The sequence below is a fragment of the Lutra lutra genome, chromosome 6, assembly GCF_902655055.1.
Source record: "Lutra lutra chromosome 6, mLutLut1.2, whole genome shotgun sequence".
Taxonomy (NCBI): Eukaryota; Metazoa; Chordata; class Mammalia; order Carnivora; family Mustelidae; genus Lutra; species Lutra lutra.
Window position 1 is genome coordinate 45,719,397 of NC_062283.1, and position 23,221 is coordinate 45,742,617.

Consider the following 23,221-nt stretch of genomic DNA (forward strand, 5'->3'; position numbering starts at 1 on the left):
GTAGTCTGTTTATCAGATTTCGAGGTGAAACAAAGCCTAGAAGAAAAGTGAATATGAGGTATGATGGAATCAAAGCCAAAAAATCTTGACAGGCTGGTATAATAGGCCTACTCAAATCTTACAGAACATATAATAGAAATAAATATGGGTCCTTATGTGAAGATACTAATGGCTCAAGTACACTTAATTTTTCATGCTATAACGTTAGCCAATGGAGTATTTGGCTATGAGAACTCATTTGTCATTTATAGATCTGTAATAGATATCTTTGTAGTATCTTTAACTCCCCATTCTTCTCTACTATTTCATAGGACTCTTAAGCAGAATTCAAATCTTGATAAGCCTGCTTATCTGTTCCCTCCATGTTGTCACCCAGGCCTCTGATTATTATTCAAAAATAAAATTATCTAGTTTGAAAAATTGATACCCACCATAAATTCATGGCCAGAAAACTACCTGAACCTTCTCCATAGTTCATAAGTATTATATCTGGTTTTTTCAACTTTCTTCCCCAATCTCTACAGTGACTATTTTAAATCTTCTCCACATTCTCAAACTTCATGACTTCACTGTTCTCTTCTGTCTCAGAGGATGAATTTGTGTCCTACTTTTCTGAGAAAAATTATTGCCCTCACATGGCATCTCTCAAAATTGACTTCTGGATCATCACTCATTAGTTCGTTCTTTTCTTTATTACTATAGAGGAAATTTCTAAGCTACTAACTAAGGCCAATTCTTCCACCCATGCATTGGCACTTGTGATAGATATTTCTCATATTGTGGGTGTCCATCTTTTTTATTACCTTTTCTATATTTTATAAAATCCCATGTTACAAGACCTGCCTCTGGAGCGTGACACGTGACTCACACGTCTACCTGGCTTACAAGTAGGCTACACATATGATAGAGCTTCTTACCAATTAGGTGTAATTCTTTAATTCTGCTTATTACACCGATGACAGTGAATTTTGCTTTTTGCAACTAAGAACCCTAAAGGATGCAGATTTTATTCCTTTTCTCCTTTATAGAAACTATGAAATATTCACTCTCCTGTATCTTCAATTTCCTTCCATTTCACTAGACCCTCTCAATAGCATTTAAACTACTTTACTCTTTCCCATTTAATAAAATCCTCCTAAGAATCCCATTACTGTGCAGCTACTGCCCTATAAGTCTTTTCCCTTCCTCAAAGAAAACATTCATTTAGTGGTTCTAACTTGGTACTTCTAATTCCTTGCTTCCTGCCATAATATAGGCTGATCTAGCAGCTTTTTATACAATTACTGTTACTAAAAGGCTTTTTTTTTTTTTTTTTTTTTTTGGCTTCTCTAGTGCCACGCTCCCTTGTGATGCATGCCACTTCAGCTGTCTTTTTTTGGTCTTCTCTACTATTTAATCTCACTTTTCACAGTTCCTTCTTGATTTTAAACTTCACTTTCTTCTTCATCTGCTCATTTTCCCTAATAAATCTCTTCCATTCCCATTGTTCACCTTCAACTAGCAATATTGCTTTACTTGCAAAATTTATATCTTCAGAATAGACCATACCTCTGAAATTCAGGCCCAACTAGTCAATAAATATCCTATAGACATCCTCACCTGGATGTCTCATTAAGTAGCAAAAATTGTATATTCAAAGCTGATTCCTGATCTGCACATGCGCACGCACACACACACACACACACACACACACAGTCGCCCACCAGTGGTTATTATACATAGCACACACCATTCACTCAGTGCCTGACAGAAGAAATCTGACATTCATCAAAGGTCAATGTGGAGTAATCTAAGAGTATGTCTAAGTATGTAGATAGAGATATTTAATATTCTACTTCATTCTTTATCCCCTTGCCTGTGTTATTTATGTGAGGTGAAGTGTAGAAGAAGAAAGGAGTGAGAAAGCCTTTATGTTTCCTCCATGCTTATTTCTTTTTGAAAAAGATTCTTGAGATTCTATGTGCAAAAAAATACTATTAATCACCAGGTTCACACTGTGTAGCCCTTTATGATGTATTTTTATCTTTAATCCAACAGAAATCTATATTCAGCTATAGAAAGAAGACAGAGTGAGCCTACCAACTAAACAGTATGTTTGCAGTCTCTAGCTGTGATTTCAAAGAGGCTTCTTTGGAAGCAGTTTTCTATCCCACTAGTTTTTAATAGGAGAGGGAAAATTGGTTTACAATATGAACTTTTAAACTTTCTCTTATTTTCATACCAATTGCTTGCCCCACACTTGAACCCAACAATTTCCCATATATTCAAGTGTTTTTCTACTCATAGTTCTTAGCCAGAATCAAAGCAGTTTCACTGAATTAGTCTGTGCTGTCATATGGGCCACAGATAAAAAGACCAGGCACATAAGTGGCAGCAATTCATGGACTTTCTAATGTACTTTTCTCCACTTTTGAGCTTATTGAACTAAACTACTGAGCCTTTTCAGGCTTATCTTTGGATTTTGACCTTCATTTGTCCAAGTTCTTACTGCATTTGAGGCATTTCAACTAATGAAATAGTATGCTCATGTAGTTATTGTCATAATTATTTACTATATGTAGTAATTTTTTCTTTAATTTTTCCAAAATTTGTGATTATTTTCAGTGCTTCAGATAACTTCCTAATTGTGTAATTGATATTACATTACTGATCTCAGAATGTTCATAGTAGACTAAAAATTATTTTCATATTATGTAGATATCTAATTCTTAAAAATGCTTCTATAAGTTATTGAAGAAATGAAGGAATGATAGGAGAGGCCAATGAATGAATGGGACAAGGATTGAATAGTGAAGAGTAAAGGAAGGTTGAAGAAAGTGAGAGACTTTGCATAATTAAGTGCCAGGTAGTATTAGGGTCAGGAGAAAAAAAGTACTTTACGCCTGTGTCACAGGTTTAAAGTTGAATAAGAAAGATATAATAATGCCAGTCAAATGGGCAGTGTTTACAGAGATAGCAACTGTGTGTTCAAAACTGGGAAAGTACAAAACCACAGTTTATTAACCACATACATAAAAGGGCCAGTGTAAGGGCTCTTTGCTGAATGCAATGGCAGTAATATGTATTCTGTATGTTTTAGAGATTAAGAAAAGGGCCTCTGAACTTAACAAGGTCTACGTTGACATTTTCTAGTGGTGTGACCTTGTGCAAGTTACTTAACCTCTCCAAGTTGCTGATTCCTCATTTGCAAAGGGGGATAATTATAGGGTTTTATTGAGGACTGAAGCAGATTACCCAAGTAAAAATAGTTCTAAGCACAGTTCTCACACTAAGTGAGAGCTAAAAACATATTAGACATTATTATTGTTAGAATAGTATGGAAGTTATGGCACAGGGATGATGAGGTTCAAGGGACAGGGTCTTCCAGGCTATAGAGTTACTGACGAAAAGAAATCAGGTGGAAGATGGGAAACATGGCAGTCAAGGATAGAACCCTCTGGCAATCAGTCTTCCATAACCTTTTGAGAGTCAGGCAGTATGTTTAAAAGATTCAGTTTTAGAATTAATAAGTAGCACAGTCAGTCCTCAAAGGCAGATATTTCTAACTGTGCAACATTCAGAAAATTGCTTTCCTTTTAAAGAGACTTAAAGGTCTCGGCTGTCTTACCTTAAAAAAAAAAAAACAGATAATAATAGTACTTTTGAAACCATTGCCTGGCATGTAGTAATTCTCAATAAAAGCTAGCCAGTATTAAAAGGTGATTCTGATTCTTCATATTCTCCTCTCCTCCCCTCTCTACCCCATTCCTTTTTCATCCTTTCCCCTCCCCTCTTCTTCTCTTTTCCTCTGGTTCTCTACTCCCCTGAAACTCCCCCACCCAGTCCATTTACTGTCTATCTCAAATTATCTGTATTGGTGAACTGAATATAGATGTTTAGCATATTTTTCTATATAAGCTTATAAAATGAATAATGGGCAATATATATAGCTTATACATAGAATGACTTAAAAAAATGAACTGTCGGGGCGCCTGGGTGGCTCAGTGGGTTAAGCCGCTGCCTTCGGCTCAGGTCATGATCCCAGGTCCTGGGTTCGAGCCCCACATCGGGCTTTCTGCTCAACAGGGAGCCTGCTTCCTCCTCTCTCTCTGCCTGCCTCTCTGCCTACTTGTGATTTCTCTCTGTCAAATAAATAAATAAAATCTTTAAAAAAAAAATGAACTGTTGATGGTCATGACTACCAAAACTAACCAGTGTGACAATGTTTTGGGTTTTTTTGTTTTGTTTAAAAATCTATTTATTTATTTGTGAGAGAGAGTGTGTGTGTGTGTGTGAGAGAATGTGGGGAGAGGGCCAGAGGGAGAGGAAGAGAGAAAATCTCAAGCAGACCACTCACTGAATGTGGAGCCCTTCTCAGGGCTCAATCCAGGACCCCAAGATCATGACCTGAACCAAAAGCAAGAGTCAGACACTTAACTGACTGAGCCACCCAGGCACCCCTGTGTGACAATGTTAAAACAGAATGAGACTAGTGGAAATGTTATGGACTAAAAACCATTTAGAAACTATAGCATTTTTCTTTAAAGAGAAAAAATAACCCACAACTTTGTGGAAGAGAGATGATTGAGTTTTACCCAGAACATCTGCACGTTTTGGAGACTTATAACTATTTTTTGAAAGAATAGAAATTGATGGCTGGCTACTAAGCTCTTGTAAAAACCAGAGGCTTTGAATTTGCCTACTGTATTAAGAGATCCCCAAAAGGGTAAACAGAGTCAACTGGTTATCACTAAATTCAGTTCATCCCCATTTATAATGTACCTACAACCTGAGGAAAGGTTTTAATAAATTGCTAAAGCAGGAAATTAGAGCAGTGTCTTGTTTTCTTCTCTGTATTATTGCGCATGCATGTATGTACGTGTGTGGGGGCATACATGTGACTTCAGTCATCGGCTGGTTACTTCTACATACATACTCCATTTGCACTACACACTCAGACTAGCTTTATCAACCTCCGACTGCTAAACTCCTCATCTCCGGGGTTTCCTCCTTGCCTCCATTACCCAGGCCACTCAGCCTTGAAAACATCAAGTTCTTATTTGACCTTAACCCACAGTCTACTCATTGTCAAGTCCTGTTCCTTCTAGTTAGGAAAGTCCTTCCCATCTATTCCCCCCTCTCTTTTGCTGTTGCCAGCATCCTTGATTTGATTCTTACTTTCACCACCTGAACTGTTGTTACAACTTTTTAATCTAAATTCACAACTTTTTACTCTTCTTAATTCAAGTTCTCTGTACATTGCTGGGAGCTTAGTATTCCTGAAGGACAGTTCTAATTTTGCTGCTTCTCTGCTCATAAAGGTTTAATGTCTCTGGCTACAGAATGAAGTTTGGTCTCTTTATTTTGGCGTGCCAGCCCTCTAATGATCCTCCTCCTACTCTCCAAGCCTATTTTCTGTTATTCCCCTTCACCACAGCCTGTGCTCTTAGCCAACTGAACTCTAGACTTTTCTCAGTGTACTTAGCAGGCTCTTCCATTGTTTCCCTTTCTCTTGCTCTTATCTCTTTCTGGTGATGTAATAAGCTCATTATTTGTTGAATGAAATAATTAATTGACTAATTTTCTCAGAGTTGAAACTCATTGAATTAAGGATCAACATCTGATGCATCTTGGAGCTCCCTGTGCCTTGAGAAATGTTGATTTAAAAAAAAAAAAAAACCTATCAATAATGGATACTAATATATAAAAAAAAATTTTTTTTAAATGAACAAGTGTTTAAATTTCCTTATCCCAGTTAAGAGTTTTAAATGATTTACTACATGATTTTTAAAAATAATATAATATTCATGTTCGGTTATAGCCTTGTGTTTTTGTTTACTGATAAACTATTCACCTAGTTCACAATTTTCTGTAGGGTGGGAAAGATTCTTCTTTCTTGACCACCATCTTTCATTGTATTCTGCTTCCAGGAGATTGATCCAAACCACCCTGCTCTGTCACCCAAGCTTCAAACTATTTTGAAGTCTGGCATCATCTAGGTCACTTTTTTTCTCTAAAATATTCCCTCTCTCCCGTACCATATTTCAAATTTGTCTGTTAGACAGGGATTTTTAAATTACATGTGAATGCATTGTCCTCTCCTAACCCAGTAAAAAATAGATTGAAAAAAAAAATCACTATGGATATTTGAAATCTATGCAAGAAAAGAGATTTTGATTTCTGAAAGGTGTATGTTGAGGACTAAAAAAGAGAACTTATCTCTAATTATGTGAATTCACTTTAATAAATATCAAATTATAATACTAAATTAATATTACTTCAGTTTGGTGATTTTGTTTTTGCAGTCCCCAAAGTAATCCTTATGATAACCATAATAATGTGATTCAAATATGCAGGAATTTTTATATTTTAAAAATCATTATGTACAACTTTAGATTCTTCTTTATAGCTTATAGTCTACTGTTCTAAAGATAAAACATATTAAATCCATGCTTATATTAGTACTTGATGTAGTAAATGTATATGAAACATATTTTTCATGAAACTATAGTTTATCACAAGCAATGGCTATTTTTAATGAAGAAATTAAAGAAGTATTTGCTATAACTAATAGCTTCTGATTGGCAGGTCAGTTGCCTTGGCTTTGCCATATAGAAAGAGTTTCTTAAATTGCAATTTAAGATATTTCTATGAATTAGCAGTGTTATTACCAAATTCATCATTTTAATAATAGGAGGAGTCTACTTTCATTCACCCTTGAAGTGATAGCTACTTGCTTTTCAATAATTTGCAGTTTGCTTCCAGGGTTTTCCTAGTAAATCTCTACATACTCTATCCACACTTTTGAAATCCTTAGGAATTCAATATTCAGTTTAAACAGTCATTATTTATAAAACATTGAGAATAACATTATACTACATATTTAACTCTAGAATTATCTACAAAGGGTATTTTTTCATATTTTTGGAGATAAAAGGTATAACAAATAATACAAAATATCTTTTTTTTTCCTTGTTTAACTTGTGGTTCCTATTTTGTTCTGTTTGTTTTCTTTTGCTTTTATATGTGCGCATGCATTCATGAATATATATATACATGAGAAATACTAGAGAAGAAAACTATATATATTCTATAAATTAATAGGCTTTTGATTCCTCTGTGCTCCCAAGGAAATTTTACTGTTGGCCTCTAAGCAAGTATGATTGAGTGAGATGGTACTCTTCCTGATGTTTCATATAATCTACTTATAGCAAAGATGATGACACTATGCTTCTATTTGCAGCAATAGGAGGCACATGAGATATTCTGAAAAACAGCCCTACTAAAAATCAGTTAAGATGTTCAATAAAATAAAATGAGCATTCTCTTAAATGCATAGGTGACTTTTTACAATCATTCCCAGAGTTAAAAAAAAAATAAAACACTAAGGGCCAAAAACCAGAAAGGGATCTACAAAAAAAAAAAAAAATGTGTGACAAATAGTAGAACCACAACATTTGCTGCTTTCAGGTACCAAGAGATAAGGGCTTTAACGTTAGTATGAGTTGCAAAGAAAACATCTCTGTGTCTAGGTAAAATCAAGAGTTGAAACTGAAAACTGTTCCTTAAGTTTAGACCTCTAAGGGACTTCAAAGTCAGTGGAAAGGTAGGGGTAAAAAAGAACCTACAAGTAAGAAAGACAAGAAAAGTTGGTGTTCAGCCGCTCTTGCTACAGGCGTGTAAGTAACACCCTCTCCAAGAATCTTCAACAGTCCTGCTGTCCTCGGTTCTGATTTATGCTGCAAATTTGGTTGAAGAAATTCCAAAGTAGAAATTAATATAAAGCAATCTCAATTTGAAAGCCTCAGGATATTTGGAAAAGAAGCAAAAGCAAATCCACTTTTGCAAATCAAAATTCCATAAATTAGGTCTCTATAGATTCTCACCAATAAATATTAATAAATAATAACTGTAAAATAAAAAAGAATACCAGCTAAAACAGACTACCTCAAGCAAAAGCTGTAGAAAAAAATAAACAGCAGCATTATAACCCTAAGGATTTTGGATATTAGATTCATTAAATACAGAAATAAAATTACCACATTTAAAATGCTAAAGAAAATACAAGAGGGAATTAAATTAAGAGATACAGACTTTCAGTTACAAAATAAATAAGTCACAGGAGTGAAAAGTATAGCATAGGGAATATAATCAATAATATTGTAATAACTTGGTATGGTGACAGATCATAACCATACTTATTGTGATAAGCATTATGTAATGTACAGAATTGTCAAGTCAGTATGTTGTGCACCTGAAACTAATATAATATTATATATATTTAAATAATAAAAAAATTTAAGAAAGAATTAGCTATAATACCAACTGTACTTAAGTGATAAAAAAAGTTTTAAGGGAATTTAAAAATAAGCAAGACAAAGAGAGTATATCACAAAATGCCAAACAATGAAATGAAATATACAATCACTGAAAATGTAATACATGAATTAAGTAGCAGATTAGATACAGCTGAGAAAAGAATTAAGTACAAGAAGTTAGATCTGAATATTTTAACACTGACAATGCAAAAATGCAAGAGAAGTTAAAAAATATGATGACTGGAAAGAGAAGGTATAGCATACCTAATTATTCTAACATATTTCTAACTATTTTAAAATAGCAAAAGTGGAATCCAACTAAGAGAAATAATGCCTTCAAATTGCAGAGGTAAACTAAATGTCAATATACAAATGCTTGCACAGCTAAACTTGCATTGAACAATTTGGTCCAAGTAAACATATCTTCAGGAAAAAAAAAAAGAGGGTTATGAGCAGGAAATACTCATGAAAGCAACTTGGAAAAGAAGTACTTCCAGAATAAGGAAAATGATTCCAGAATTGATCAGGAAATTAAAAGGAAAAAATTTCTATAAAATAAATAATTTGGATATATTACTTCAGTTGAAATAAAACAATACATAAAAAGATGCAAATTCTTTAAAATTATCTATGATGTTGTTTTCAGTGAGTCAAATTTATCCTTAGTTTATTTATAGTTACAGTTTATCTGCCAGCCACCTGTAATTTGTTTTTTCCTTCGGATAAGGATATTCTGTATGCTCTAGATGAAAGGACACACAAAAATTTTCCAAGTGTCAGGCCCCTTAACTTCCATGGGAATATATTCCCCATCATTAAGCACTCATATATCTTATGAAAGCATCTAGACACTCTATTTTCCATGTACTATCAACAGGTATTATCAGCAGTATATCATCAACATAGTAAAAATTCTCAGAAGAATAGGTATTGATTCTCTGTAAATGTTTGGTAGAATTCCATGGGAAGGCCATCCAGCCCTGGACTCTTGTTTGTTGGGAGGTTTTTGATTACTGATTAAATTTCTTTGCTGGTTTTTGGTCTGGTCAGGTTTTCTCTTTCTTCCTGTTTCAGTTTTGATAGTTTGTATGTTTCTAAGAATGCATCCATTTCTCCCAGCTAGCCCAATTTGGTGACAAATAATTGCTCATAATATTCTCTTACAGTTGTATTTCTTCAGTTTTGGTTGTTATCTCTCCTTTTTCATCCATGATTTTATTTATTTGGGTCCTTTCTCTTTTCTTTTTGATAAGTCTGCCTAGAGGATTATCAATATTAATTCTTTCAAAGAACCAGCTCCTAGTTTTGTTGATCTGTTTTACTGTTTTTTGGGTTTTTTTTTAATTTCTATATCATTGATTTCTGCTCTAATCTTTATTATTTCACTTCTCCATCTGAATTTAGGCTTTATTTGCTGTTCTTTCTCCAACAACTTTTAGGTAGAAGGTTAGGTTGTGTATTTGAGGTTGTTTCTTGAGAAAGTCCGTATTGCTATATACTTCCCTCTTAGAACTGCCTTTGCTGCATCCCAAAGGTTCTGAACTGTCATGTTTTCATTTTCATTTACTTCTGTATATTTCTTAAATTCTTTTTAATTTCCTGGTTGACCCATTCATTCTTTAGTGGGATGGTCTTTAACCTCCATGTATTTGTGGTCCTTCCAAATTTTTTCTTGTGGTTGACTTCAAGTGTTAAAATATTGTGGTCTGAAAATATTCATGGTATAATTTCAGTCTTTTTGTGCCAGCTGAGACCTGATTTGTGACCCAATATGTGATCTGTTCTGGAGAACGTTCCATGCTCACTTGAGAAGACTGTGTATTCTGTTGCTTTAGATGAAAGCTCTGAATATCTGTGAAGTCCATTTTGTCCAGTGTGATATTCAAAGCCCTTGTTTCCTTGTTGATCTTCTGTTTAGATGATCTGTCCATTGCTGTGATTGTTGAAGTCCCCTACTATTATTGTATTATTATCAGAGTTTTTGGCTGTTCCCAAGGTAGGAGCATAAATATTTACAATTGTTAGATCTTCTTGTTGGATAGACCTCTTTATTATGATATAGCATCTTTCTTCATCTCTTATTACAGTCTTTGGTTTAAATTCTAGTTCATCTGATAGAAGGATTGCTACTCCAGCTTTTTTTTTTTTTTTTTTTGGATGTTCATTGACATGATAAATGATTCTCCACCCCCTCACTTTCAAGGTGTTTGGAGGTGTAAACTTAGTCTCTTGTAAACAGCCTATCTATGGGTCTTGGTTTTTTAAAATCTATTCTGGTACCCCATGTCTTTTGATTAGAGCTTTTAGTCCATTTACATTCAGAGTAATTACTAAAAGATGTGAATTTAGTGCCATTCTATCACCTGTAAAGTTGCTGTGGCTGTAGATTGTATCTGGTCCTTTCTGGTCTGTTACTCTTGGGCTCTCTCTTCACTCAAAGGATCCCCTTTAATATTTCTTGTGAGGCTGGTTTAATATTCACAAATTGCTTTAGCTATTGTTTGTCCTGGGAACTCTTTATCTCTCTTTCTATTCTGAATGACAGCCTTGCTGGATAATGTATTCTTGGCTGCATATTTTTCCCATTTAGCACTTTAAATATATCATGCCAGTCCTTTCTGGCTGGCCAGCTCTCTGTGGACAGCTCTGCTGCCAACCATTAGGTTTTATCCTTGTAGGTTAAGGACCTCTTTTCCTGGTCTACTTTCAGGATTTTCTCTTTATCTTTGAAATTTGCAAGCTTCACTATTGTATGTCGAGGTGTTGTCCTATTTTTATTGATTTTGAGGGGGATTCTCTTGGCCTCCTGGACTTTAATGCCTGTTTCCTTACCCAGATTAGGGAAGTTCTCAGCCATACTTTGTTCAAATAATTCTTCTGCCCCTCTCTCCCTCTCCATATTCTGAGAACCCTATTATCTGGATATTATTTCACTTTATGGAATCACTGAGTAATCTAAGTCTCCCTTCAAGATCCAGTAGTTGTCTTTCTGTCCTCTTTTCAGCCTCCTTGTTTTTCATCATTTTATCTTCTAAATCACTGATTCTCTCTTCTACTTCATTTATCCTCACTTTTAGAGCCTCCATTTGGGACTGCATCTTGGTAACAGCATTTTTAGTTTCAGCCTGACTAGATTTTAGTTTTTTAATTTCTACAATTAGGGATACTCTATTGTCTTCTATGCTTCTATGCAACTAGTATCTTTATAAACATTGTCTTCTATGCTTCTATGCAACTAGTATCTTTATAAACATTATTTTAAATTCTAATTCAGACATTTCTTATATCCATATTGATGAAATCTGGCAGTGAGTACTACCTCCTGTTCTTTCTTTTGGAGTGAATTTCTCCATCTCATCATTGTTTCTGGAAAAGAATAGAAGAAAGATAAAAGATAATAACAACAACAACAACAACAAAGATAAATAAATAAATCAGAAAAAAACAACAAGAAACAGAACAGAACAAAGCAAAATACTAGATCCTGGGTGTATTTTGGTCTTCTTGTTGAAAGAAATTTGATCCTAAAATAGGAAAGAAAGAAAAATTTATATATTTACACATATATATACTTATATATATATATGTTTCTATATATATATATATATATTCTTTTGTTTCCTTTCATTGTATTTTATATTTGCATATACATGCATATATTTGCATGTATATGCAAATATAAAATACAATGAAAGGAAACAAAAGAATTTTTATATAGATAAAGATATAGGTATAGATAGATATATTTATAGATATATATATATTTTAAAATAATTTTAAAAAATAAGAAAAGAGCTTAAAAAATAATACTGAAAGACTAAAGAATTTAAAAAAAAAAACATGAATGCTATGTGCTGTTTACCCCAAGAGCTGTAGCTTTGCAGTTCTCTATGACAAGGGAACTTAGTGCTAGCTGCTTGTTCTGCTGGTCCTTTGGGGGAATGGGCCTCTTGTGCTGATTCTCAGGTGTCCTTGTTCTTGTGGAAATGCACCTCCCTTGCTAGGGGAGTGGGCTCAGTGTAAGTGGCTCCAGATTCCACTACGTGGCACTGTTTTGCTCCTTAAAGGCTTCCAGCAATGATGAGCAGGATGAAAATGGCAGCACCCCACTCTCTAGGCCCAGAGCTGAAAGTTTGTGTACCCCTACTCTTTAGTGAGCCCTCACAGAAAAAGTCAGTCACTCTTGTTTCCCTGGTTTCTGTCCAAACTCTGTGTTCATCCAGAATGTGACAGAGTGTTTTTATCTCAGGCACATGACTGAGTTTCAGAACTCCAAATTTTACAGACTCCTACTGCACGGACCCACACTGTTGCTCCCAGGGGAAGGAGGGGGGAATCTCCCCAGCTTCTGCCTTTTGCTGGGCCCCTGCCAGGAGAGTGGTCACCTGACCATGCAGCAGTTCACAGTTTATGGCAACAAAGAGAAGAAAGCCTGCACCTGGACTTGCTGTTTTCAAAGACCTTCCCCACCCCTGTGCCTGGGAACTCTGCCACACTCAGGCATCCCTGTTCTTCTTGTGACACCAAGGATCCTGAGACCACACTATCCCATCTGGGATTCTGCCCTGCTTTGCCATCCAAGCACCTTTAAGTCAGGGACACACCCCACTGTAGGTATCTTCTAAAATTTCTGATTTTGCACTCCACTTTATAATACTTTGCAGTAGCCTCCTTAAGCAGGCTCCCTCCCTCCACCATATCCTCTGATATACTGCCCCAAGATTAAATCTCCACACCTCCTACCTTCCAAAAAGTAGTCACTTTTCTATCTGTAGAATTGAAGCATTTCTTTTCACAAATCTCTAATTGATTTTGTAGGTGTTCAATATAATTTGATAACTATCTAGCTGTATTCCAGAGACCAGAGAATATTAGGATCCCCTATTCCTCTGCCATTGTAACTCCTCTCCCTTATTATTTTTTAGTAATTAATCCTTTAGGAAGAGAGAATTATGGACTTATTAACTGGTGATATTCCTCTTAATCACAGAATTTAATAAAATTAGAATCATAAAATAAGTAATTATTTCTAAATTAAAAACAAAATATTTATTAAAATTGCATTGCATCAGTCTTATCTTCACTTTATAAACTTAGTGATAGGATTTATATGATGTTCTTTCTTGGGAACATAATAAAAGACTCAACAAAAACATTCAAATAGTATTTTTTAATTTCTGTTGAGTAGAACAGTCTATTTCTATTATAAAGGAAGAATAGCAGACAATGTTATGTTTCTTTTAGTACCAGGAATTACAGTAAAGTTATATATGGGTTATTTGTGACTCATCGCATTTGTAGCTTTACTTGAATGTTAGTATGTCAGTTTCTGGTGTTAGATCATAAAAGACTTTTATACAAGGCTAAAGGGATTAAAACTCATATTGTAGACAAAGGTGTTCCATTCTATTCAGAATGAATAACATTGATGCTGCTCAGATGCTGTATTTTGTTCAGGGTAAAGATATTAATCTTTTCTGTGTTTTCTTTATCATAAAGAACTCTATGGTGCTCTCCTGAATAAAATTTCAGGAGAAATTTCAGGAGAAAATTTCAGACATTTCAGAAAATTCTGAAATTCATAAAAACTTCAGAAGAAAAAATGTGGTGTTGTTATTAATTGACTGTGGTCCTGATTCATACTACAGAAATATTTTTGGTAAAAAAACATTTTTTTACAAAAAAAATTTTGATAAAAAAATATTAAATTCGGGACGCCTGGGTGGCTCAGTGGGTTAAGCCGCTGCCTTTGGCTCAGGTCATGATCCCAGTGTCCTGGGATCGAGTCCCACATCGGGCTCCTTGTTCTGTAGGGAGCCTGCTTCTCCCTCTGCCTCTGCCTGCCACTCTGTCTGCCTGTGCTCGCTCTCTCTCTCTCTGACAAATAAATAAATAAAATCTTTAAAAAAAAATAAAAATATATATATATTAAATTCATCCACATTTTTAACATGAGATGTTCAGGACTCTAGGTTCTTATACCTCCCTTTGACAGTTTGAGTTTTATCTTTTAAATATAACTTAGGGATTTAAGAGGTCCTCCTTCTCAGTTAATTTATTGGGTTTCCCATGAGTCAGAACTGATTTTAAATTTTGTTAACCATATAAAAGTTAATATAATTACACAGATTACCCTATATGATCTTTTCAGACAGTTAAACATTGCAGATGTCTATGTTGCAATCAGAAGTCACCAATTAACCACTGTCTGCCATATTTTGTAAGATGTTTTGTACATATTTCTGTATAAAAACCCTAGCTTTTTTTCATTTGTAATTGGAAGAAAAAGAAACTTGGAGTATGTTCAAATAGGATTGCTTGAAGAGGCTTTGGAAGCAACAGGAAAATACTCTACCTAACCCCAATTAGTTTTGTTTTCCCCATTCAGGGCAGTTCTGTTTTCAAACATAGCTACTAAACATGATGATAATGAAAATTAATACAGTTAGAAAGCAATTCGATAGCTAATGTTTATTATTTGAATTTTTGTTTCCTCTCATAACTTTAGTAAAACCTGTCAGCTCTGAAAAAAGATTCAAGTGTGTGAGCTGGGAAATAGGCAGGTGTGCCTGAATTATACAGTAAATATGCTCCTGCAAAGTAATATGGAAGTCTTTTTTTTAAGCAAATTGAATTATATTTTTTGTTGGTGGTGATGAGTTCACTACTTCTCAGAATAAGAAAACCTGATTATGGATCCAAATAATTCAATTCATATGTGAACCTTTATATAAAGTCTGTTTTCTTCCAGAATTTTTTTGTGTGTATTTATCAAACCACCAAAAAAAAAAAAAAAAAAAAAAAAAAAAGGCCAGAAGCCCCATCTCTGTAGTCTTTCTTACCCATTTTAATAATGAGAATTTTTTTCTGTTTCTTTTTTTTTCTAAACTACCATAAATGATCATTTTATCTGTATTTGTCTAAGAATGTATTTGCCTATACTGTGCAAAACTAGTCAGGCCATAGAGTGATACGAGGATGACTCAAACACAGAGCTTTCCATCAGAGAATTAATAGTATAAAAGGGTAGATGAGGTAGGTTTTCTCAGACCCTCCCTTTTATCTAGTCTTAACATTTCACATGAGGCTCAGTGCTCCTTGGTGACAGAAATGTCAGAAAAGATGGTCAAGGGACACCCTCCAAAAAATTTACCACATCAAAAGAATAAACTCTACCAACTTCTAGCTTGAGGTTTCCTTGCATGAAGCTAAAATCTAAGCTTTATGAGGATATTTTGCTCACTACTGTATTCCTTGACTAGTACCAGGCATGTAGTATTTACTCAATAAATATTTGTTGAATTAATGAACAGAACACTTTAGTGACTTCCAGTAAGACAGGTAAAAGTAATATAAAGAAATAGTGTCTAAAACCATATTATGGTATAACTAACAGACATGCACTATCCAAGCAGTTGCCAAGTTATATGCTAAAGATTCTATTAATTTAAAATCCATCTCTTTGTAGTCTTAGTCATTTTTCTCTACACCAGATGCATCCACATTTCTCATTCAAACTTCTCCGGTATAGAGCTAGCTACATTGCATTTTAACTTAATTGGAATATGGTTTTTCTCCCTATAATATATATTAAAAACTTGATTGGCATATGTATTTTTTCTCATATATATACACACACATTCAAGCAAAGCAAAAGCAAAGTCAAAGTAGCTTCTGTGTGTGTGTCTGTGTGTGTGTGTGTGTGTGTGTGTGTGTGTGTAGGCAGAGGCAGAGAGAGAAGACTAAAAACAATCTATACCCTCACAGAAAGTAGGGCAGGAAATACAGGAATGTTTTCCAGGGACTAGATGTAGACCCCTTTAGGAAAGAAATTCGGTCTAGGCTCATTTTTATGTTTTACCCAAGTGGTTTTTCTAGTCAGGTGACCAAGGCAGCCTTAACATTCCCCTCAGTTTGACTAAATTTTAGACAGGCTCTTCCTGACTTTAGGCCCCAGACCTCACTTTTCTTAGAGCATTTACTTTAGAAAACTTACACTTGTATATTCTTTCTTTGCCTCCTCTGAGATGTAAATCTTAGTTTTACAACACAGGAATATCTTTCTTTAGGACCTAGAACCATCTCTTCACCATGTTAGCATCAAAAATGATAGTGGTCCCATCTCCCAGTTTTGTGGGAGAGTAGGAACCAAACTTCAAGAGTGCCTTTGCTCCAAGTTGTAAACTACCTTCTGTAATGAAGATATGAAAAACCTTATGTTTTTTAGGGGGTAAGGCCAATTAGCAAACACAGGTAGTTTGTGGTCCCCCACCTCAGCTCTTAAAAATTCTACGATTCTTCTTTTCACTTTTCATTACACTCTTTGTTTTGTTAAGCAAAGACTGAATTCTGGCCTCTCTCCTTTATTGCAGTAGCCTTTGATAAAGTCTTTGTCTGGTTAACTTTGTCCAATGCAGCTTTTACTTTGACACAGGCAAGTGGTTGTCAACAGCAGGAGTCTCTGCTACAGTGAAAAATCAATATGGGACCAAGTTAGAAGTGACAAGCCAAAGGCAGGCCATTGCACAAATCCTAGGAGTTGTAATTGGCAAAGGATTTCTAAAGAATGTACAAATGATTGTGAGTCAGAGGGTTGCCAGATTTAAGAACTAAAAATATAAGACACTCAGTTAAATTTGAATTTCAAATAAATAATTGTTCTAGTATATTTCATGAAATGCTTGGTACACACTTACACTAAAAAATTATTGTTGATCTGAAATTGAAATTACACTGAATGTGTTGTATTTTATCTGACATTTCTAGCACAAGAGAAAGCGTTTTAAACATCCGCTATTCCTAGAGAGTGAGAGCCTCTTGTAACAGCTTCAATCGCCAGTTCTTACAGCTCTCCTTTACTGTGTACTTCTCTCTCCTTTCCACTCTCCTCACCTCCTCAACATTCAAAGCCAAAAGGGTCAGAAACAGCAGCTAACATGAATGGGGAGGTGGTTAGACAAGAAAAAACAGAAATCAGCTTCCTCCTGTCCCTCAAGGCAGATAGAAGTGTCAGATGCCTTATAGGTCTTGGCTGGTGGAGGAGGGTAGGCCAAGTCTTATCTCTGAAAGAAGATTTAAGTGTTGATAAATTTCTCAGACTGGATATTAGTTGCTGCATCATTATAATGGTAACTCAGAAAAAAGGCAGGACTCATAGGAACTGCCAAGTTTTCATGGAGAGCCAGAGGATGTTTCCCCTGTTGTGAAAGAGACAGAATATTAAGTTGCATTTCCACATTCCATGTTACACTTGTCAGTGTACCAAGTCTATAGATCTAAATATGAGTATACGACAATAAAATAAGAACTTTTCAAGTTTTATATACCTCAATATTTTGAGATTAATCATTTAAAAGATTAATAATTCTACAAAATTTACATATTATAGTACTACCACTTATAAAATACCTTATCTAAATATTATTAGAAAGCAGTAAATATTAAATAGAAAACCTTGCTGTGTGACAATTTTCTAATCTTTTTGTGTCACAGATTTTTTTTTTACTTTTTATTGAGGTGTAATTATATCAAATAAAATTAATGATTTTAAATATAGATTTGATGTATAGCCATTCATATCAGAATAATTTAAGAATCTGATGAAAATTATTATTTCATATATGCAGGGACACAGATTTTTGTTGTTGTTGTCCATCCGTGAACAACAAATTAAAATCCTTGCTTTGAGTCTTTTCCTCTGGACTGGGGGTTGATTATTTGAGTCAATGACTTTTCAAATTTAATGTATTTACATATCTAAATTTCTTAATACTGGGACTAGTGTTTATAGTATCAGTGTTGTCTTAAATGAATGCTAACTATAAATGCCATGTCCTTACCTAGTTGATTAGCAATAGGATGCTACCAGAACACACTAACATGCAGGGGCTTTTCTTAGATGCAGGTTTATTATTTCCATCTTTCAACGGGAATTCCTATATAGAACTGCCTTTTTTTACAACCCTGGATGAGTTGAAATTTGTGCCAGAGAAGGAACGTAACAGAACTGTTACCATCTACTTGACTATAAAAACAAGCACTTTGAATGGAACTATTCTCTACAGTAAGTATTAAATATTTGACTTCCTATATGTCAGGTTTCTTTCTGAAATGTTAACCTATTGAAGCAATGAATTATTCATTTAAATATTGTGGGGAAACTTTTCTAGCTTTGTACATGAAGCATTACCAAAAAGAAATAGTTCTTTCTAGTTTTCTTTAGAAGTTTCTTTAATTTATGAGTCATTCAATGGAACATGACTTACAAACAGGCTCTGAACCAGCAACGAAGAATGGAGCAAGCATATGAGTTTGATGGCATATGGCTATAGCACTAAAACATAAATGCTGCAAATGTTTGAGAGCATATTTTTGTAATATAAATCACTAAATATGAATTGAATTCAATACTTGGTAACTTGGAAGAAGGTTTTCCAAAGCTGGGATTCATTTGATAATTGGGAATAATCCTAACACTCTTTTAGCATTATCCTAGCTGGCTTGAAAAAGAGTAGTATTAACAGTATTTAAGGAAATGCCTCTATATCCAGAGTTCTCTACATTATGCAATGTCCTCACAAGGATTCCTATAATCAGAATTTGCAGAATTCTCTGCTTTTATAGCTAAACATCACTAAAGTAGATTAAATGCTGTATTCCAAATCTGACAATTGTTTTATTTCTCTTGAACTGAATGTACCCTAGTTTTAACAATTCCCTATATTGTATATATAATGTCTTCAGTACTTGAATAGATTATACACTCTAGAGCAACTCATTATTTTGAAAAGTTTTTCTCCTCTACTTTGAAATATTTTTCAAAACTGATTCATCATCTGTACTTTGTAAAAATATTTAAACCTTTATATTATTTGGCTATAAGTAAAATGCTTTAAAGAAACATTTTTGGAAAACTAAGTGCAATTAGAAGTTTTGAACATTAGAACTGAAAGTTAATATTATATTTTAGAAAGAAACTATTGTCAGACCAGGAATGTAGTTCTATTTCTATTTATTTCCTAGTAGTGTAAACACCCAGGTTTAAATAATGGCTTTAGAGTGTCTGATTTATTTATATTTAAAGAGAGAGAGAAAAGAAGAAAAGGAAAAAAAATTTTTTATATACAAAACCTAAGTTGTGGTGGACGACCATGAAATTTGGAGGTAGTCGTACATTGCAGGGGAAAGGAAACAAAACAAACAGAGAACAAAAGGTACAAACATAATAATTTAAAGTCACAAAGCAAAGTGATTTTTCTGGCTTTGCAATTTTTTAAGTTACATAAGAATAAGAAGGTGTTTCCTCATAGAAAGTATGTTTTTATCAACTAAAAACAGCTCATTGCCAAAGAAGCAGCCAACCTCTGGGAATTCTCGTCCTCTGGCTCATGCTTCTGGTTCATATCTGTACTTCCATTCAATGTGCTCTTTTGGAACACCATAAAAATACATGCCAAGCATATGTACACCCTGTCCAAGTTGGTACTTTAATTTAAACCAATAAACCCAAGCTGATGTTAGTGCCATAGGGTTATTTTTGCCTTTTGCATCCAATTACCTACCGAAATAAATCAAACTAGAAGTTATTAGTAAAAGAAATAGTGCCATTGTAATGATTATCAGTTTCTATCTTTGTCTACATAATTGTTGTCCCAGCATTGGATACATGGAAACTATTCACTCAAGGGAGTTTCATAGCCTGTGAATGTAGAAAATGTTTTTGTCTGTAAAGCATTCTTTTCATTCATTTGTAAAGTGGTAATTTAATCCTACACTGTTGGGAATACCTCAGCAGAATGTTTCATGGGGTCTTGCTTTCAGTCCTCTTTGAATTTATCAACCTCATAAAAGCCTCACAACAGATGAACACGAAGATTTTTGTGATTCAGTTAAACACCCATAGTTTAAAAGGTGTCCCTCAACTTGACTTAAGGGCTAATTTTCTTTCCTTTGAAATCAGTATATTACATGTAGGAGCAATTAAGAATAGTGAAGAAATTAAAACAGATGTTTCATTTTAGAGACTAGGGGTTGATTTTTGTTTGGTTTTTTGTTAGTTTGTTTTTTAGTTTTGTCATTTCATTCCCAGACATTTCAGTAAAAATTCAGTTCCATTCAACAAACATTTATTGAACACATGTGTTTTATATCATCCAGTTTTAAAGGGAAAAGTATAGAGAAATATATAAGGTTGATAAGCCAATGTCAGCTTTGAATTATATTCCTAGTTCAAAACTGTAGATTTATCTTTTCTCAGTTTGCCTCACCAACTAATTGATGTTGAAAAGGAACAAAAGAAAGATAAAACTGGAATCCTTATGGGGTTACAGTAAAAATCCTTAGAAAGGATAGTTTAAAAAAGAACTCTCTGTGGGGGAGAGACAGCTCTGAGAACAGCAGTCAAGATGAAAAGAAAGCTTTGTGATTCTGCCACTGAACCAATTCAGAATTCTGGAACCCCGTCAAAGGAGCTACTAATAGGTCACAGGAGAAGGGATGAGACCACACAAAACTCGTTAGGTGCACTTTCAGAAAATGAGCTCCATTCGGCAAGTGCTATCAATCGGGAGGTTTCGTCATGGGATATATTACTATGCAGTTGAATCCATTCTGTGCTGCTTCTTTGAAAAGAAATAAGCATGCCCTTTGGAAGTATGTGATCTTTGAGAATTAGGAGCAGACATCTGACCAAGTTGCAGGAGGCAAATTACATGAGCAACACCAGGGAGAGAACAAGATTCAGAAGCAATCTTCATATTACTTAATATTTGTGTTTAAGAAGGAAAGTAAAAGAAGGACTAGTCCTAGGTATTTATTCCTAGTTAGAAATTGAAAGAACAAGAAGGATCACTAAGGCCTCCTTTTTTGTGCATTGAGGGAAGACCAAAAGAAGAGATTTCTGATATTGCTGAAGAAAACAAATGAAATCTAAAGAATCATAACATCTGTCTTTCTCTATAAAATCATTCCCAGTAGAATACAACATATCTTCGTTAGATACTTACGATGCCAAAGCCAATGAGATCCCACAGTATTTCCTTACAACGTATTAAAAAACATCTTTTCTTAGAGAAAAAAGTGTGCTCTGTTTTCATCTATTTTACAATGTGCACTATAAAATATCTTTGTCCTCCTTAATAGCTCCCAGTGGAGCTTGCTCCACAGAGATTGCTGTTCATTGTATCTTTTTTTTAATGACATGGAGGTCAAATTTAGTAAATTTTAACTGAGTGCCTAGAAAGTGCATCACACTCTGCTAGGCACTGTGAGCTGTATACAAAGATGAATAAGAAATTATCTATACCCATTGCCACCATTTAGAGGAGAGATAATATGTATATAATTCTGTAGAAAGCTGACTGTGGTAGGTCTTATAATGAGTATAAATTAAGAACTGGGTTGAGTAAATGCATTACACTAGAAATCTCTGCTTATGTCTCTTCACTAACTAAGGAACACCTCCTAATCTGAAATTGTGTTTTACATCTCTCTTCAACCCACCTCCTGAGTACTTTCGCCAGTGCCTTGCCTAAAGTAAGCTTTTTTAGAATTGTGTGTAAGGTTCTGTTGGTGAGTTACCCAACTTGGATGGTCATGATGAAAAATTAATAGGTATTGACACCTTATTTTAGGAAATTATTCTGTGAGTAATTAAGCAAAAACAAAATGGTGTAGATTTCAAGGGTTTACTCAAAACATAGTTTAAATCAAAGATAATTTAACCCTTGGTTTACTTTAACAACCAGGGACAAAACAAGGGTTGGCAGTTTTTTTCAGTAATGGCTAGAGAGTAAATATTTTTACAGGCCACACAGGCTCTGTCACAACTGTCCAAGTTTGCCACTGTAGCACAAAAGCAGCTATAGACATTATGTGGTTGTGAATGAATGTAGCTGTGTTGCAAACCAAAACAAAACAAAAACCTTGGCTCAGAAAACCAAACAATGGCAGAATTTGGTCCATGGGCCATAGTTTGCCAACCCTTGACATAGAATGATATGACTTATTAAACTTCTCTTGAAAGAAAACAGTTGTATTAAGAGAAATTAAACTCTTTCTGCAATTGAAATTTATGAAGAAATCAGAGATACACTCTGTTTCTGATGTAGTTACATCAGGAAATGGACCAGCAACCTTGCTTCTGGTGGACAGAGGTAGGAGCAAAAACGAACAAATGAGCCCACTCAAGGATTGAAATTGCGGCCATGCCCATCTCAGGAACAGCATAATCCAGTTATCACAAAAATGACAATGGTGCTCAACTCCCTGGCTCTGTCATCTGGGCAAGTAACTTAACATCTCTGTGCTTCCATATCTGTAAAATGGAATGATATTATTTTTATTAATACCAAAGATATGAAAAATGTGTTGTAAGGATGGAGAGGGTTACCACATTTAATGGGCTTAAAACTGTGTCCAGTGCATGGCAACAGGAAGTAAGTGCTAAATATCTTCTTCAGAAATTGTTTTAATTCTTCCTCCCTCATAATTTGCCTGGTAAGGAGTCTTGGGAATTTTATGCCCAGGATGCTGTATTCTTGTCCAGTAGCTGTCATTATATTGCATCCATTTGATAGATGTATCCACCCTGGGAAAGAATATTTAGACTATAAAAAGTCTTGGAATCAGGAATGACAGTAATGGGGCAAACAGTAGATGCAATTTTTGGTTTTCATTTTTATCCATTTCATACAAATGAGGAGGATTCATTTCCTCTAAGAATGTTGTATTATGAGTTGTATTTTCTTTTCTGATTAAGCACAATTAGCAGCCTAGGCAAAATTAAAATAGGCTCTCAATAAATTTTAGAAACTGACCCAGAAGCTGTTCTGCAACAGCATGTAATAAACATGTGTTAATAATTCATTACACGTGCCAGACAGCTGCCCCAGTGTATCAGTTCTCCTGGAACTTCTCCACCTGCC

General features: G+C 34.6%; 1 protein-coding gene across 1 annotated transcript in view; it reads left to right on the forward strand.

Annotated features, from left to right (window-relative positions):
- Window positions 1–23,221, forward strand: part of EYS (eyes shut homolog) — a 1,828,849-nt gene that overhangs the window by 1,510,672 nt on the left and 294,956 nt on the right. Inside the window, 1 exon segment of the mRNA XM_047734324.1 lies at window positions 18,196–18,364. Coding sequence (XP_047590280.1) covers window positions 18,196–18,364 — 169 coding nt within the window.